General features: G+C 40.1%; 1 protein-coding gene across 1 annotated transcript; it reads left to right on the top strand.

Annotated features, from left to right (window-relative positions):
- Nucleotides 1-918: 918 nt before the first annotated feature.
- cntn1b (contactin 1b) lies at nt 919-10,568 on the top strand. Its single transcript, XM_046071921.1, has 23 exons — nt 919-973; nt 1,088-1,123; nt 1,242-1,368; nt 1,461-1,642; nt 2,451-2,546; nt 2,642-2,854; nt 2,969-3,068; nt 3,598-3,782; nt 4,051-4,175; nt 4,288-4,405; nt 4,570-4,720; nt 4,815-4,942; nt 5,035-5,207; nt 5,364-5,487; nt 5,648-5,815; nt 5,981-6,130; nt 6,216-6,286; nt 6,425-6,677; nt 6,793-6,914; nt 8,138-8,327; nt 8,438-8,559; nt 8,674-8,830; nt 8,917-10,568. The coding sequence occupies exons 1-23, from the start codon at nt 919-921 to the stop codon at nt 8,997-8,999; spliced, it is 3,129 nt and encodes a 1,042-aa protein (XP_045927877.1). The 3' UTR covers nt 9,000-10,568.
- Nucleotides 10,569-16,167: the final 5,599 nt, after the last annotated feature.

Raw genomic sequence — 16,167 nt, forward strand, 5'->3', positions numbered from 1 at the left:
CACCAAAGTGTCTTATCCATTGCACCGCCACTTAACTCGGGTTGGACATTCCTCTCAGTTAGCTATCAATAGATAGACTGCATTTACAATATCTGAAATTATGTTATTTACACTATGGGTGCACTGATCTCTTTCTGTCCCTCTTTCTGTGGAACTCACTGGAATAATTTCACTCTACAGTGACATGAGAAGAGGGATTGCTGTGGTGTTAAACAATGTTGTTGGAACCATTATTATTATACAATTGTTAATTTATGGAACCAAAACCTCTTTTTCCTAGATTCCCATTCTAGATAAATACAGACCCCTCCCCCACCCCCCTTAATATCTCAGTCTCTATCTGTATGTCCTCTTAGACATTGAGAGTTGAAACACTGCAGTTGTTCATAGCAGTGCTGCTATTTCATCCTGCAGAAGTGATGTGTAAGCATGTGCGACGGCGCAGCAGGAGCTGTCTAGGTACTGCGGTGCTACCTTGTGTTACAGACAGCCCCAGCGTGTGTCAGTGTGCACACACGGTACAGCACAGGCCTGTGCACGCTCTCTGTGCAACTATTTGCAGCAATCTGCTGAGTCACTCACGTAATGAATCATTTATATGAACAGTGAGGATTCCAGCTAGGTCCACACTCACTCTGTTTCTGACATGGAAAGTCATGCACAGTCATCAGCCTGGTATTAATGTCTACAGGGTCACATATTTGTTTTAATAACACACTATTGCCACAATGAATGAAGATCATGTTAAACAAAATAATTGCTTATCTTGTTTAAAAAATAGCAAGAGTCTTAAATCTTTTCTTTTTGTCTCTTACTCAGCCCTCTCCAGTTCATGTTCTGTTCATCGACTTCTTGATTGTGTCCCTCTGCCCATCCGCCTAACTCACGTGGCTGCAGTAAATCAGTCTGTTGGCTGTCATGGCTGCCACCGCTTTACTGCTCCTGGCCCTCTCCGCCTCCGTTTCCCTCACAGGTAAGAGGCACAGTCATGCCTGCAAATATACCATTTACCCCCTTGAAAGTGATAACAAGAATGTCAGGCTACACGTACACCATTAGCTGAAATGACCATGTTTTTGCTTTGCAGTGGCAGTCCTATTTGGTGAGCCTAGAATTTATGGAGGTGAGTTCAGTTTCTCAGAATTGTTGTCCAAAATACAAGGCGCGCTGTACACACATCACAACATTTCAAGCTGATTTGAAATTACCATGTGAGCTAATTGTTATGTAAAAATTGTCAGAGGACGCTACTGGATATGGTCCCATCTTTGAGGAGGAGCCTGTGGATGTGGTCTACACTGAGGACTCACCCGATGGGAGAATCTCCATGAACTGCAGGGCAAGAGCAAACCCACCAGCTTCATACAGGTTACACATATTAACTAATAGTTTCCCTTCAAATCAATAATGAAATGTACTTTATATTTATCTTATATAGAATTGTATTTTATTACTTCCAGGTGGCGCCGTGATAACTGGGAAATCAAGCTGATGGAGCAGCCAGACGAGCACTACAGCCTTGTAGGGGGGAACCTGGTTATCACCAACCCCAAACAGAAGAAACACGCTGGGACGTACGTCTGTGTGGCCAGGAACATCTATGGCACCGTCATCAGCAAGGAGGCCAGGGTCAAGTTCGGATGTGAGTATGTGAACCCTGCTGGCACAGCTGGTGCTAGACAGGAGGACAGTAGTACTCACGTCTTTTCTGGTCTTGGTGTCATTATTTTTTTTGCTCAGATGTGTCTTGGGTCAGGCCACATGAGATGCTGACATAAATTCGCTCCTATCTATCTATACATCTATCTTTTGTTTCTTTGCCAAATCAATCTCAATTTATTCTCCCTGAAAGTAGACAGGAAAGTGATACTATTTGGTTGGCTTACTCTATATTATAAGTTGTGTGCATAAATAAGATGGATGTCAATATGGAGGAATTGTACAACATATACTGTAGATCTACCATTCTGTTCTTCAAGAACTGTTGTTGACATTTAAAAAATACCCAGTATGTGCCTATTTAAGTTTCAACTTATTGCTTAATTGCAACTATACTGTACTTCACTACAGCCCTGCAGGCTAGGACTGAGGCTTATATTAGTCTTCACATTTATTTCTCCTTTCTAAAGTGTTTGTACCAACAAACAATCTGCCTTTGAACAAAACACCCAATTTGTTTAGGCTGATTAGGTCCCAAATGAACTAAGCTGACTCATTTCTTTTTTATTTCAGGTGTTATAGTAATATTAAATCAGATGATGTACAGTTTTTCAGTGCAGGATACCTTGTGTTGTATAAATACTTGTCATTATGTACTACAATATTCAAAAGAGACAATGTTAAGAGTGTCAAAATTTTCAGTCTTGTGTTAAGACTGTGTTGCATTTTAATGTTTTTGTTTTCCCATTCCATAATTTAAAAAAAAAAATTTCTTCTCACCTGTGATGTAGTTGTGGAGGAGTTTCCACAGGAGGATCGAGACCCAGTGTATGTCAAAGAGGGACAGGGCGCCGTTCTGCTGTGTGCTCCTCCAAAAGCCTGGCCACGTATGTGCAGGTCTTCATGTCTCCTTTGGAAAAGGCAGTCTTGGGAAGAGAATAGTGACAGCTTTTCCATTTTTCCCTCGTCTTGTCCTTTTCAGAGGAGGTGACCTACCGCTGGATCTACAATGAGTTCCCAGTTTTCCTGCACACGGATCACCGTCGGTTTGTCTCCCAGAAGACGGGGAACTTGTACATCTCCAAAGTGGAAGCTCAGGATGCAGGAAACTACTCCTGCTTCGTTTCCAGCCCTATAATCGGGAAGAGTGTCTTCTCCAAGTTCATCCCCCTCATCCCCTTACCCCCTGATGACGGTCAGTAGATAATAGCTATGCTCCAGCTTAACAAGAAAAAAATGTACAGACACAGCCACTATCTCTTCATGTTTCTGATCTGCAACATTGAAAACTTGCTTTGTTTTGCCTCAGGTGAGGAGAGAAAGTACCCAGCAGACATCAGGGTGAAGTTCCCAGATACTACAGCCATGCTGGCCTCTAATATTACGTTGGAGTGCTTTGCTCTGGGAAAGTAAGTTTAAACTTTATGATGGTATTTGTGAATTAAATCAAGTACAAGGACACGCTCAAATTTGTTGGTACCTTCACTGCCCATTGAAATAATGCTTCATTCTTCTTGAAAAATAATGAAATTAAAAGCTACTTTGTATACTTGCTTGTCTTTGGTATGTCATAGAATAAAACAAAGAAGCTGTGAAAACATCTACACATACATTTGTTGGAACCCCTTACAAAAGATTATAAATTCTATATTATAGTGATTTTTTCAGACTAATTTGTTTCTTTAATTACAGGGCACGATGTAAATGAAATATGGGATAAATAATGGATGCCAATTACATAGTTTTATTTTAGAGAACAGAGTGTATTGTTCGTTTTTTGCGGAGGGGTACCAAAACATTTGAGCGCATCTGTTTATGCTTTCACATAGGTACTGGTTTATTTTTATACTGGTTGTTGATATAAGCATATTTACATATACAAGCATACATTTAATTAAAGTTTTAGTCTGAATTTGATCTTTTTCTGTGTATTTTCAGCCCAGTCCCTCACATTGTTTGGAGGAAGGTGGACTCCACAGACCTCCCACCAAACCACGAGATCAGCGAATCAGGAGCTGTGCTTCATCTGTACAACGTACAGTATGAGGATGTGGGCGGATACGAGTGTGAAGCCATCAACACTAAAGGAAAGGACTGGCACAAAGCCTGGCTGTATGTGGAGTGTAAGTGAATTCACTGGAGTGTACTTTACCAACATTAGATTGTAGAATATAATCTAGAGTGTGTATTTCTTACAATTAAATCTGCCAGTGGTGTTCTTTTGTGAGACAAATCAAAAGTAGGTACTTTTTTGTCTTCATGCCCTCTGTATTATCTGTAACAAAAGGGGCAAGTGGACAGCAATAATGCAACAAGCAGCATTTCTGTGGTGCAACCTTTGAATGTTGTATTGAATATAATCATATTTATCATATCATATTGTTTTTGCAGCTGCTCCAGAGTGGGCGGAAACCATCAACAACACTCAGATCGACATCGGCTCAGAGCACACCATGCGCTGTGTGGCGTCAGGGAAGCCCTTCCCTTTCATCCGCTGGTACAAAGATGGATATATGGTAAATGTCATACATTATGTCAGAAATTTCTGCGAACATGGTATTAGCTTTTGTGCTTAGGTTTTCTTTGAAACTCTATTCATGTTTACATTTGGGTTGCGTGTGTTTCCAGTATGGGAAGGGGGAGTTGAAGTTTTCCAGTCTCACTTTTGATGACTCAGGAATGTACCAGTGTATTGCTGAGAACTACTGGGGCATCAAATACGCCAATGCTGAGCTGCGAGTCATCGGTGAGTCAGTTGTGTTTTATATGGGACTTCAAACAAAGAGTGACGACAAAACAGTTCAAACTAATTGCATTTGATGTACAGTGACATGACTACCTTCTAGCTAGAAATCATGAAATCGGAACAACAGTGACTAAACATGAGTTCACGCATTATAATCCCTTCAGCCTGTGCTCCTACGTTCGAGTTTAACCCTGTGAAGAAGCAGCTTCTTGGAGCTAAAGATGGCCGTGTCGTGATTGAGTGTAAACCCAGAGCTGCTCCTAGACCGCGCTACACCTGGACAAAGGGCAAAGAACTCCTCTTCAACAATTCACGGTCTGTCCAACCTATAATATGCTGAGGCCCTCCCATAAGGTATGCATTACCCATCCACTGTCAAGCAGCTTAGATTAATTTTGGTCATTTTTAGCATTTCCATCCTGTTTGATGGGAGCCTGGAGATCCTCAATGCCACCAAAAACGATGAAGGTGTCTACAACTGCTTAGCTGAGAATGACAGAGGAAAGGCCAACAGCTCTGGCTATCTCACCATCACAGGTCAATGAATATGTAGTGATATATATGTGTGTGACAGATTCTTGTATCAGTATAATGGTTTTAACTTAATTTGTGATGTATCTTTTCCCTAGAGGCTACGAGCCTCACTGAACCACCTGAAGACACTGAGGTAAAGGTTGGTGATGAGGTGATTCTGAAGTGCGCTGCTTCATATGACCCCATGCTGGACATCACATTCATCTGGGCCATAGACTTCAGGCTCATCAACTTTGACTCTGAGTGGCAACACTACGAACGCGTTATGGTAGGGTGATGGTTTGTCCCAGCCTCATTTAACATCCTCCACATGTCTCCCTATTGGTCACTTGACACCCTACTGGTATTGTCAGCTATCTCAATAATTTAGTTTTCTGATTAACAGTTCTGTCTACTGCTCTTACTTTTATCTCCTGTTGTTCAGAGTGAAGATGGCAGAGGTGACTTGAGAATAAAGAATGTCCAGATTTGGCACGAAGGTCGCTACACCTGCACGGCTCAGACAGTGGTGGACAGCGACACAGCATATGCTGATCTCAAGGTTGTAGGTCAGTCCAAGAAGGCTTTGAGTCAAATGATAAGATTCATGAGAGATCATTTTTGAATTTTAATTACACTGTAGACGTTTGGTTCATATTCTTGTCCTGAGCAAAAGTACAACAGAATACATGTACCTACTTTCCATGCAACTTTTACTCCCTAATCAAGGTGTTCCCGGGCCTCCTGGCGTGATCAGGGTTGAAGAGATCGGGGACAAGTGGGTGAAGCTGTTGTGGACTAAAGGAGCAGACCATAACAGCCCCATTCTCTACTACACTATTCAGACCAGACACTACTGGGCTCTGAATGAAGATGACTGGAGGAATGCTAGCACCTGTGAGTACTGCTCACTGCCAGTAGGGGGCTAACTCGTTCTGAATCCACCATCCTTATATCATTTGATTGCTTCAACGTGCAAGTAAAACTACTTGCATGTGGTTGATAAGCTTACCTAATCACTCTGCACCTAAACAAGAGACATGACACTTATGTCTCCTTCAGCTCCAGTCGTTCTTGACGGCAGTGTGGAGAAGGCAGAAGTGACAGACCTGTACTCCTGGATGGAGTATCAGTTCAGGATCATCGCTACCAACGAGCATGGCTCCGGGGAGGCCAGCATCCCCTCCCTCAAGATCAAAACCTGGGATTCTTGTAAAGACCAAATACAAATATATGACTTATCTTTTAGCTAGGGGTTAAAAAAAACAAACTCTAATTACATTTTCTTTCTTCTCAGCTCCAGTGGTTTCTCCCACTGATGTGGCAGGTTATGGAGGTAGAAATGGCGAGATCGTCATTACATGGACAGTAAGACCTCAGTTCATGTGACTTTCTATTATGATTCTCGGACACGATATTATTTACCAAAAATACACATAACTGCATTAACAAAATCTATGGTGTTAATTTTTCTTATTTATTTATTTTCTCATTCCACCCCCTTAGCCTGTGCAGCCGTGGTATTTCTACGGCAAAAAGTTTGGTTACATTGTGGAATTTAGGCCTCATGATGGTTACGACTGGTGGCACACGTCCATTTCAGACCCCGAGACAAGACGTTATGTTCACAAAGACTCCTTCTTCATTCCCACCGATGAAGATTTCCAGGTCAGAGAGTTTCAGGTGAGGATCAAGTCATTTAATGTGAAAGGAGACGGACCATACAGCCTCAACAAGGTCATCTACTACCCAAGAGATGGTGAGGATTTTGTTTTTTTAGTGTGGTTTAAATTCCCCTGAAAAAAATAAAGGGCGTGACACTAAACCAGCTTTTTTTTTCTTTTCTCCATTCTTCATTTGTCTGACTTCTACAGTACCTACAGAGTCTCCAACAGATGTCTATGCCAGGCCGGTGTCTTCCACCGAAGCACTGGTCTGGTGGTTGCCAGTGGTCGACACTGGTACAGGCCTGCAGCAGTACATCGAGGGATACCAGGTACAGAGCGTTTACTGTAGTTCCAAACAGTAACTAAAGACTTCTGTCTTTAAATAATGTACTTTATAAACAATAACATTTCTTATGGTTTATGCAGAAACATACTAGCTCTAATGTATGTCCATGGAATTACTACATTTTTATTGAAAGTTGTTTATTAATTCAGATTATTATGAACATTATAAAATTATTTAAACAGTTACGAAGCTGTGAACAGTCCAAAAATAGTGATTACAAATCAAAAAACGATTTCTTGAACAATTTGTTTGACCAAATGTTTTGTAAAAATACAGTACAGTAGCAATGAAAGGAAAGGAAACTGGATTTACAAAAGTATAGACTAGCTAGCAATAACTGTCAAATTAGTTAGTTAGCTAACCTTCAGTGTGTTTTATGCCTGGGAGAAACAAGTGTCACGTTAAAGTACAACACAGTTATTGATGTGCCAGTAGTAAACAAAGAGAACCTGTAGATAATTGTCCAATAAGAGTATATGGGGAGTAGCTAAAAGATGCCTGACAATATTTGCTTGGTCCCACATCTGATAAAAAAGGCTAAATTTAACGTCAGTAAGCTAGCTGAACTTTTGCAATTGCTACTAGCAACAGAATGTTCAACTAAAACCAAGGGTGTTTCTCAATACAGAGTACGCCAAGTACAGACTTCTGTACATGGAAGTTCGGATTTGGGAGCACACAGTCCGACATTCTCCACTAGCAGCAGCGGATTTTATGATGCCAGGTCCCGTTAGTGGGCTCATATCTCCAAAAACGTTTTTATCAAGTCAGCTCTATCTTGAGAAATCGACCACAAATGTGAAGTTTAAACAACTATATTCCTGCATTCTGTGATACCAGAACAGCCGTATTTATAACTTACAATTGTGGGTCTTCTCCGTGGCTTGTTGGTGCGAAATGCATTTTGAGATACTTGGCTCAAGTGCTGGTGGCAGAATAGAGAGCCTACGTCCCTACCCGTCGGGTGGACCACCATAGGACCTTATTTTGGAAAAAAATATTTAGGCTATGTAGTCAAGTGATGTTTGTCAATTTAGAATATAATTTTGCAAGTCAAGAAAGTCGCAGTATGTCGTAAAACTTTTGAAGTAAAAGACCATGAAAATACATAATTAGAAAGACCACAAACCCAAAAGTTGCATTTGTGACCTCATAACAAACTGATAAACATTTTATTTGTAAAATCATTGTTTTCTTGCTAACCAGGTCAAATACTGGAGAAAATATGATGATCCAGAGCCGGGAGCACACCGTATATTTGTTCCAGCCACAGTCAATCAGACCAGGTTGGAGAACATGCTGCCAGATTCTCACTACCTCATTGAGGTCCGTGCCTTTAATGGAGCTGGTCTCGGACCCCCTGGTGAACACTGTGAGATGTTCACAAAGAGACCACGTAAGGACAATAACTCACAATCTATGGACAATAAGCACTCACAATAAAGGTTACCATGTTATAATGATATACATATATGGTTTTCATAAATAATTTTGTTTTGTGTACAGCACCACCAGACCCTCCCAGGATGTGGCGCTACATTACCTGGACTGGACAGTGGTTGTATGTGTGGTGGGATCATATCCAGTATGACTGGTTTGGCAATATTTCCTTCCCACTGTACTACAAGGTAGGTGTGGAAAGCTTTCTGTTTATCTGTTTTGTCTAATAATATGTTTCTTTTATTAGTTCTAAGGCCAATTTCCAGTTCTATGTTGAAATTACAGAAATTTTGGTTTTCCAGGTCATGTTCAGAAAGACTGGCTACATCTACGGGAAGGTCTACATCACAGGCTGGCACTTCATGGACTTCCCCATGCCTCAGGTTGGAGACTATGAGCTGATGGTACGTGGCCGTTATGAAGGAGGAGATGGCCCAATCAGGAAGATTAGGATTCAGGGTAAGACTAAAATAATGTAATGATTGATTCAGGATTTCTTTCGTCCTCTTGGTCCATTTGTCTCATGTTGTTTTCTGCTTCCTCAGGTAAAGCATCTATGATCACGCCCACTCTAAGCCTGGTGTCTTTGGTGCTGCTGGCACTGTGCATTGTTGGATTGGAAGTTTAAGCCTGCGACATGTGACATGTATATAATAGACTCTGGGAAGAAAATATATGGACCTGCTGTAATATGAGATCCAGTCTTCTCCTCCAAACACTCCTAACTCCTTCATTTGTTCTGTTGTAACACCACAAAGGAAGTTGTTTTTCACAAAAAAATAATCGGTAGTTGGCCCCTTTTTATGGACTTTCATCTTCTAAATGAACAGAGTGCCAGAACTGAATCATACATGCAGTAAAATGTGGAACTCCTGCATCAGGCCATAATTTTAATAAATTTTAATGTTAAAGAGAAGATCCAAAATGTCTCATTCAAGTCACTCCAGAGTCAAAATGAATAAAGTTGATAATTGGTGGAAATGATAATGCACTCAATTAAGCTCTCCACTCACTGTTCAGATAAAAATAAACATTTACATTTAATCATTTGGCAGACGCTTTTATCCAAAGCGACTTACATTTGAGGAACAACATACAAGCATCAATAAAGCATCACTACAGTAAGATATCTAGATATTAGTAAGAGTAGTTAGAGGTAATGGCGTACGGCATTAATGGGGTAAATACCTAGGGAAAGAAGTAAGAGTTAACGGACTAGTGCAATCAATACAAGAGAATTGTAAGGAGATATAAGAAGAAGACCAAATGAACTTGATAGAGGTTAGTGGTTAGAGGTGTTATAAGGGAAAGTGTTCTCGGAAGAGATGAGTTTTCAAGAGCTTCTTGAAGATCGAGGGACGCCCCTGCTGTGATGCCGTGTGATAGCTTGTTCCACCATTGTGGTGTTACAAATGAGAACAGCCGGGACAGACCCTGGACTGAGATTACACATCCAGAAAAGTAATTGTTAAGTTGTGTTTGCTGAAGGAAAAAATGATTCTATCACTTCTGCAATATGTTTCGTTCATCTTCTATCATTCAACTCACTTTAAGTTCTAATCACATTTCCTGTTTGGAGTTGAGCTGGACAAACAGTACCAAGCTAGAATTTAACCCATAAAATGGGGAAATGTTAAGTATAACAAGCACTATACATCTCAGATGGTCAAGCAATCAATGTTATGTAAAGAACTGTATAATAATCACTGTATTTGGTTTGGAATGAGCAGAGGAGGATGAGTGACTGGATTTTATGAATATGTCACTTCTTCTACGAGCACAGAGCATATCACACATTTTAAACACGCTTATTCTTCACAATCATAAACACTGCTCTAGATTGGAAGATGTTTTCACTTTTATTAAAGTTTTTTGGATTAATTAATTAATTTTCAAAATTTTTAATGGTGCTGTGTGACAGCCAGGTACAGAGGATGCTGGCTTCATGTTAATGTAAAGTTTCATCCTCACCAGAATCATGTGCATAGACTATTTTAGTATGAGTTTTAGCTGTGCAAATGAAAGCTGTATTACCTTGATAACAACTTCCTTTGATGATGATTTTTGCAAGCAAAAATGTAATATCTGAATGAACCATGGGGTCAGGTTTGGACAGAAACAGCTGTATATCACATATATATGTATGCTAATTTCCTTTGTCAGGCTGCAAAACCATTAAACAGAGTACAGCAATTTATGTTGTCTCATTGGTTGAGTTTTAGTCCATTTTTTGTATGCCAATTACATAATGTTCCTTTTAACCGAAAGTGTAATGCCATGTCTGAGCTGTTTTTTTTTGTTGTTGTTTTTTTTTACAAATGAAAACATTTCACTCTTATCGTCAATTTCAAACTTAAGAACAAGAAGCTTTTCTATATGTTGGGAAAAACAAATCAGCTAGCTTTTTGCTTTGGGGTTGACTCTTATTAGTATTAAATGTAATGAACAAAGAATTCAGTTTTCTATTCTGTGGAATGTTTGAGCTGCAAACTGCAATGTGATATGTAATTTCAATCAGCAGATGGCAGTATATCCACATGCCATTTACCAACGCTTCAGGTATGATTCAGTCCAATCACATAACAATAGAAGGTACAGCAGTGTTTTTTAGTTTATCTGAATTGTGTGACATACCCATCTTATCATCCATAGTTTTCTTACAATAAAAGTTTGCAATGCTGCAAACATGTGCTGATTGAAAATGGAAGTGTTTTTTCCTGCATGTGTGGGTATTCATTGTTTACCTTGTATTTTCAGATCCACCATCAGTTTATTTTTACCCTGAATGCTTCTATAGCTTGGGTTTCCCTTAAGGTTACTCTGCTGTTGCTCATTCCTTGTACAGTGTTACAGCATATAATTTATCGTGATGATGTTTCAGAAAAAAAGAGGCAAGTTTTTTTTTGACGTCTTTGTACATTTGTTTGTGCTTTAAAGCAAGCTTCCTTGCATACTGTACAATCTCTCTCTGTGTGGGCTGCTTTTATCTCTCCTATTTCTACCTCCATTACCAGCATTTCTACCATTTTACCTCCTTCCTTTCAACCAAATTACATGGACACAGAAAATCCCATGTGAGGCTGAAATCAATGCTGCCATCATTTACAAACAATCACAGCAGATGCACAAAGGTGAGTCAACCATGGCAGGGGAGTGAGTCTTCCTCCAGAGAGGGATATTGAAGAGCCTGTTGTTGTGATACATGGTTCCTTCTGCTTTTATTTACATGCTTGGTCTAGCTCCTCTGTGTACAATGAACATCAGCAGCATAAATGTGCCTTTAGTCTGTCTCTGTGTCTTGGACAGCAGTGCAGCACACCCACAAATCTTTTTTTTTTTTTTTTTTATAAAGCATGAAAACCCTTTGAATGTTTTCGAATGCTGCTTTTAGTGAAATCCAGATTTTCAATGCAGCTGTGCTGTTAAGTCAGACTCTTACCAGAGAAGAAGTTTGTCAATTAAAGGGTTTGCTTTTCCACTGTGACTTCATCCAATTTATGGTGAAAGGGAACTTCTGACGAAGCGTCTGCCCAGTCGCATCTCCACAATGTGATAAAAAAAAGTATCTCTCCTTTTACAGCAACAGTGTGAGATACAAGTTACTAAAACCCAGGTTAACTGTGGTAGTGGCTGGTTAATTAGATTAGGATATACAGTATATTGCATAGAGGACTGCGTGCATGCAAAACATGGAATGCTGTTAATATGTACTTTATTAGTGGGTGGATTTATTCGTGGTGGGTCTGACTGGTATTGTGCTAAGATATGTTCAGAAAGCACACCACTCCCTTTGGCCATTTCTGTAAATAAGAAAGGTGATTTGGTCAACTCGCCTGATCAAGGATGGATATGCAAACTAAACTCCGGCATTTGTTAGCTGTTATAATAAAATGCAACGACACAGTGAAAGGTGACACACAGTGCTTTCAGGGAATTCATTTGAGCAACTGATTTCACAAGTGTTATTCATACAATTTCTGACAGCACGCTGCAAAACGTGTGAATGCCGCAGGGATGATTATGTCAATGTTCGTCATATATTTTTTAACACATATGTTTAACCTGTTATATGAGAGTAGACTATTCAGCTAGACAAGTCGATAGTTTAAGATATTCATAAGTTGATAAATCAATAACTACATGAATGAATTAGTCGTAAACAGTGATGGAAAGTAACTACATACATTTACACAGTTTTGATGTGCCTATATTTCCCTTTATATTACTTTACACTTCTACTCCATAACATTTCAGAGGGAAATAATGTACTTATTACTACACAACTTCTTTGACTGCTATAATATATAGTTAATTACTATGATGTGGTTATGAAATATGATGTATTTCCATAGACTAAATTGTCTAACATTTCCTCTCTCCTGTGTCTGTGTTTGTACAGTACAACATGACACTACCTCAGGTGTCCACAAGTCCAGGCAAAAAAACTCCTACATTTTTGTTGTTCTTGGCCAATAACTCACTCTGTTTCTGACAGACACATACTAATGTGTCTGGTGTCAGACACTGTAGATAAACTCCCACGATGCAGTGCAATGCAGCTGATTATTTAGGTATTAGATATTCCCTTTGCTGCTTTCCATTTGATCAGAAGATGCTCTCTGGCTGTCAGGTTGGACCTATGATGGTGGGAGCACATAAATAGAATTAATTATAGAGCTGGAGCCCTTAGTACTCACAGCAGGTTCAGCCTGTGTGATTTCCTACTTCTCACATGCACTCATTCCATTTTTATCAAATCCTCTTGACCCTTTTAGCCGCAGTTTCATTCTATAAATTATCCCCATCCTTATCCATACACTACTGGTGTTTTGCGCTACAGCACACTATGAATTTAAATAGAGAACACATTTTCTAGCTCAAAATAAGGTATATAGCTAGCAAAGGGCCAAACCAGGACATATGCAAAGCAGCCTACATTAGCCTTCACATTGGCCCATAAATCACACACACTTGGCAGCACCTCCTGGCTTGCTAGCTAGTTAGCCCAGACTAGAGAAGCCACTCCTGCTGGTCCCACAGAGCATAGCGTGCTGAGCAACATCAGATGTCTCCTGGGGTTCTCGACAGAGCCACACTAAATCTCCCAGACCAATTTGGCATTGGCAGAGCAGGCCTGTTTTAGCAGCACAGCTAACCTGGTTAGCAGCCTATAAGAACACAGTTGGAGGCCCCTCCTGCTGTTCGATTGGCTGAAATGGGCTGCGGTGTCAGTTCAGGAAGTAATTGCCTCTTCTATGGATAGTTTATCACCCTATTTACCCTGTGAAGAATAGCGCCCTCACATATCCCTCTATCTGGTGGTGGTACTTTGTCACGCTGGTGGTTGATGTAGGTGCCCTCTCACTATTAGTGAACAAAAAGAATGTGCACCTTGAGGCTGAAGGAAACAATTTTAGCTGTATTGTGTGTCATTGAGGGGGAATTGATTGCTTACGGTTCATTGTATACTCTCACAGAAAGGGCTTTTCTTGTCCATTGGCTAAATTGGGAAACCTCATTGTGGAAATGTTCCCTAGATACCCAGTGCTTCACAGTGCTGTCAAATTCAGAAATAACAGACAGGTTGTGTTATTGTGTGACTTGGTTTTGTGTGGCTCATCAGCCTCTGCCAGATTTGAGCTCACTCTGCACCAGGACCCCCTAGTCTGCTTTGGCAATTGCATCAAATCCTCTCTGTCTTGTGCTGGCAGACCTAATGCTTGGTAACACTGATGCCAGAAAAACAGTTTCCAATCCTCTTTGAGTCCAATTAAAGATTAACTGCAGTATGTACACAGAGCCAGAAAGCCTTTATTGCTGCAAATACCTTTTCAGCTTTTGTTTAGGAGATGTTCATTTAGTGTGATTGCTGAAACTGGGAAAAGGGCAGTCAACACAAAACACTCTGTTAACTGTTGTCATTCTTTGACATCTGTAGCAGGACTGAAAGGACAAGGACATGTTCAACTGCTAGGATTTATCCAGATTCAGGTCAAATACTTCACTAATGTACAAGATAAACAAGAACAATGGAGTAAATCAGAAAATATTTTCTCGCTATCTGTAAAAGTAAGGACATTTTATAATTTCTCCCATTTTATTTAAAAACGGCGGAATAGTTCCAGGTGGATGAATCCTAATGACTTTGGTGATCCTATATTTTTTTAATTTAGCACCACCAGCAGGTAAATGTCTTCACTTATCTAGTGAAATATCTCAACAACTATTTAAAGCATTGGCATGAGATTTTGTTAAGGTATTCATCATGGTTCCCAGACAATGTATCCTAATGACTACGATCTTCTGTCTATTTATCTAGCACGACCTTGAGGTCAAATCTTCAATTCGTCCACTATTATACGTGACAGAAAACCTACAGCCCAGCTGGACTTTCTGTTTACAGCTAATTGTCAGCAGTTAGCATGCTAACACACTATACTAGTGTGGTGAACATAGTACACGTTATACTTTCTAAACACCAACATGTTAGCAATGTAATTGTGAGCATGTTTCCATGTTAGCATCGCTGCTGTGCCTAAGCAGTCTCATAGAGCTGCTAGCATGGCTGTAGTCTTATTAATGTATTATCAGTGGAAACCTACAGAGCTTATATGACATCCCATAACTATTTTATAATTCATCTTTTTATAATTGATTTCAACTTCAGAAGACACTGGTCACATGCTTAATCACTCTTTTTTTTTCTGGTTTACACAAAAGGGAATGGCTTCAATGGAATGCAAAGTATGTATGTAAACAACTATTGAGTTTTTCAATAATATGAACAAGTGAAAAATATCTGACAAAAGAGTGAAATGGAAAAACCACTGAAAGAAGGAAGATTTAATGATTTGACAGTCCAGTGGCCTGGCCTGGTGCAGACAGGAGAGAAAGGCTTTAGCCATTAGTGTGGCACGCTCTCAGCTGTCACACAGGAGGCCATGCAGTGAAGGATGGATGTCAGCCTTATGAAAGAGGAACGTGATACCTGTACTGTCAGGAAGGAAGAGCTGGAGGGATGGAAGCAGAGAAAAGCAGGAAAAAAAGGTACGAAATATAGGGAGAGAGGGAAAGAAGATAGACTTTGAAAGACACCACAAAATGATGTGGCATCGCTTGGTGCCTGTGAGGCAAAATCACCTCCATCCCTCCTCACTCCTTCAGAATAATGGCAGAATTTATCACACATTGCCTATTCACAGGAAAGATTTCTCCAACAGGGAGGCAACATGAAAGTAGAACTTAAGTTAAAGTTTAGAAACACCTCAACAGCATGATAGCACTGTTGCTGAGCTACAGACAACAAAAATATCCTGTTCAAATTCCCCTTGTTAATGTTGAAAGACGCCTGTCTGGGAGCTTCAAAAGTCTTTTTTGATACTAAGCTTGTCTTCATCTGAATCTGAAGTGGGAACAGATGCACTGCAAGATGGCCCCTCCGTGGTGTCTGTCTACAGTATGTCTGCATATTTTGTGTATGCATCTGTATGTGAGTGTGTGTTGCATAGCCCTTTGTCTCAGTTTTAAAGTCAAATAATTTGGGAATTTACCATTTTTTCCCTGACAGCAAGCTACATGAAATCTTGGAGACACATCATCTCAGACTTGCAAGGCTAGCAGATTGCATCAGGTGTCGCAGGAACAAAAGGGCTCAGGTTCAGCCACAGAGACAGGCTTTATTGTCAACACAGCAGTTACATAAAGAGTCATTAGCGGTGTTGCGCTGTTAAGGTGACAGCTCTAGTCTGTTCTGTGTCTTCTTGTGTTACAGACATCTGTACACAACAGACATTGTC

This window comes from Micropterus dolomieu, linkage group LG16 (genome assembly GCF_021292245.1).
Source record: "Micropterus dolomieu isolate WLL.071019.BEF.003 ecotype Adirondacks linkage group LG16, ASM2129224v1, whole genome shotgun sequence".
Taxonomy (NCBI): domain Eukaryota; kingdom Metazoa; phylum Chordata; class Actinopteri; order Centrarchiformes; family Centrarchidae; genus Micropterus; species Micropterus dolomieu.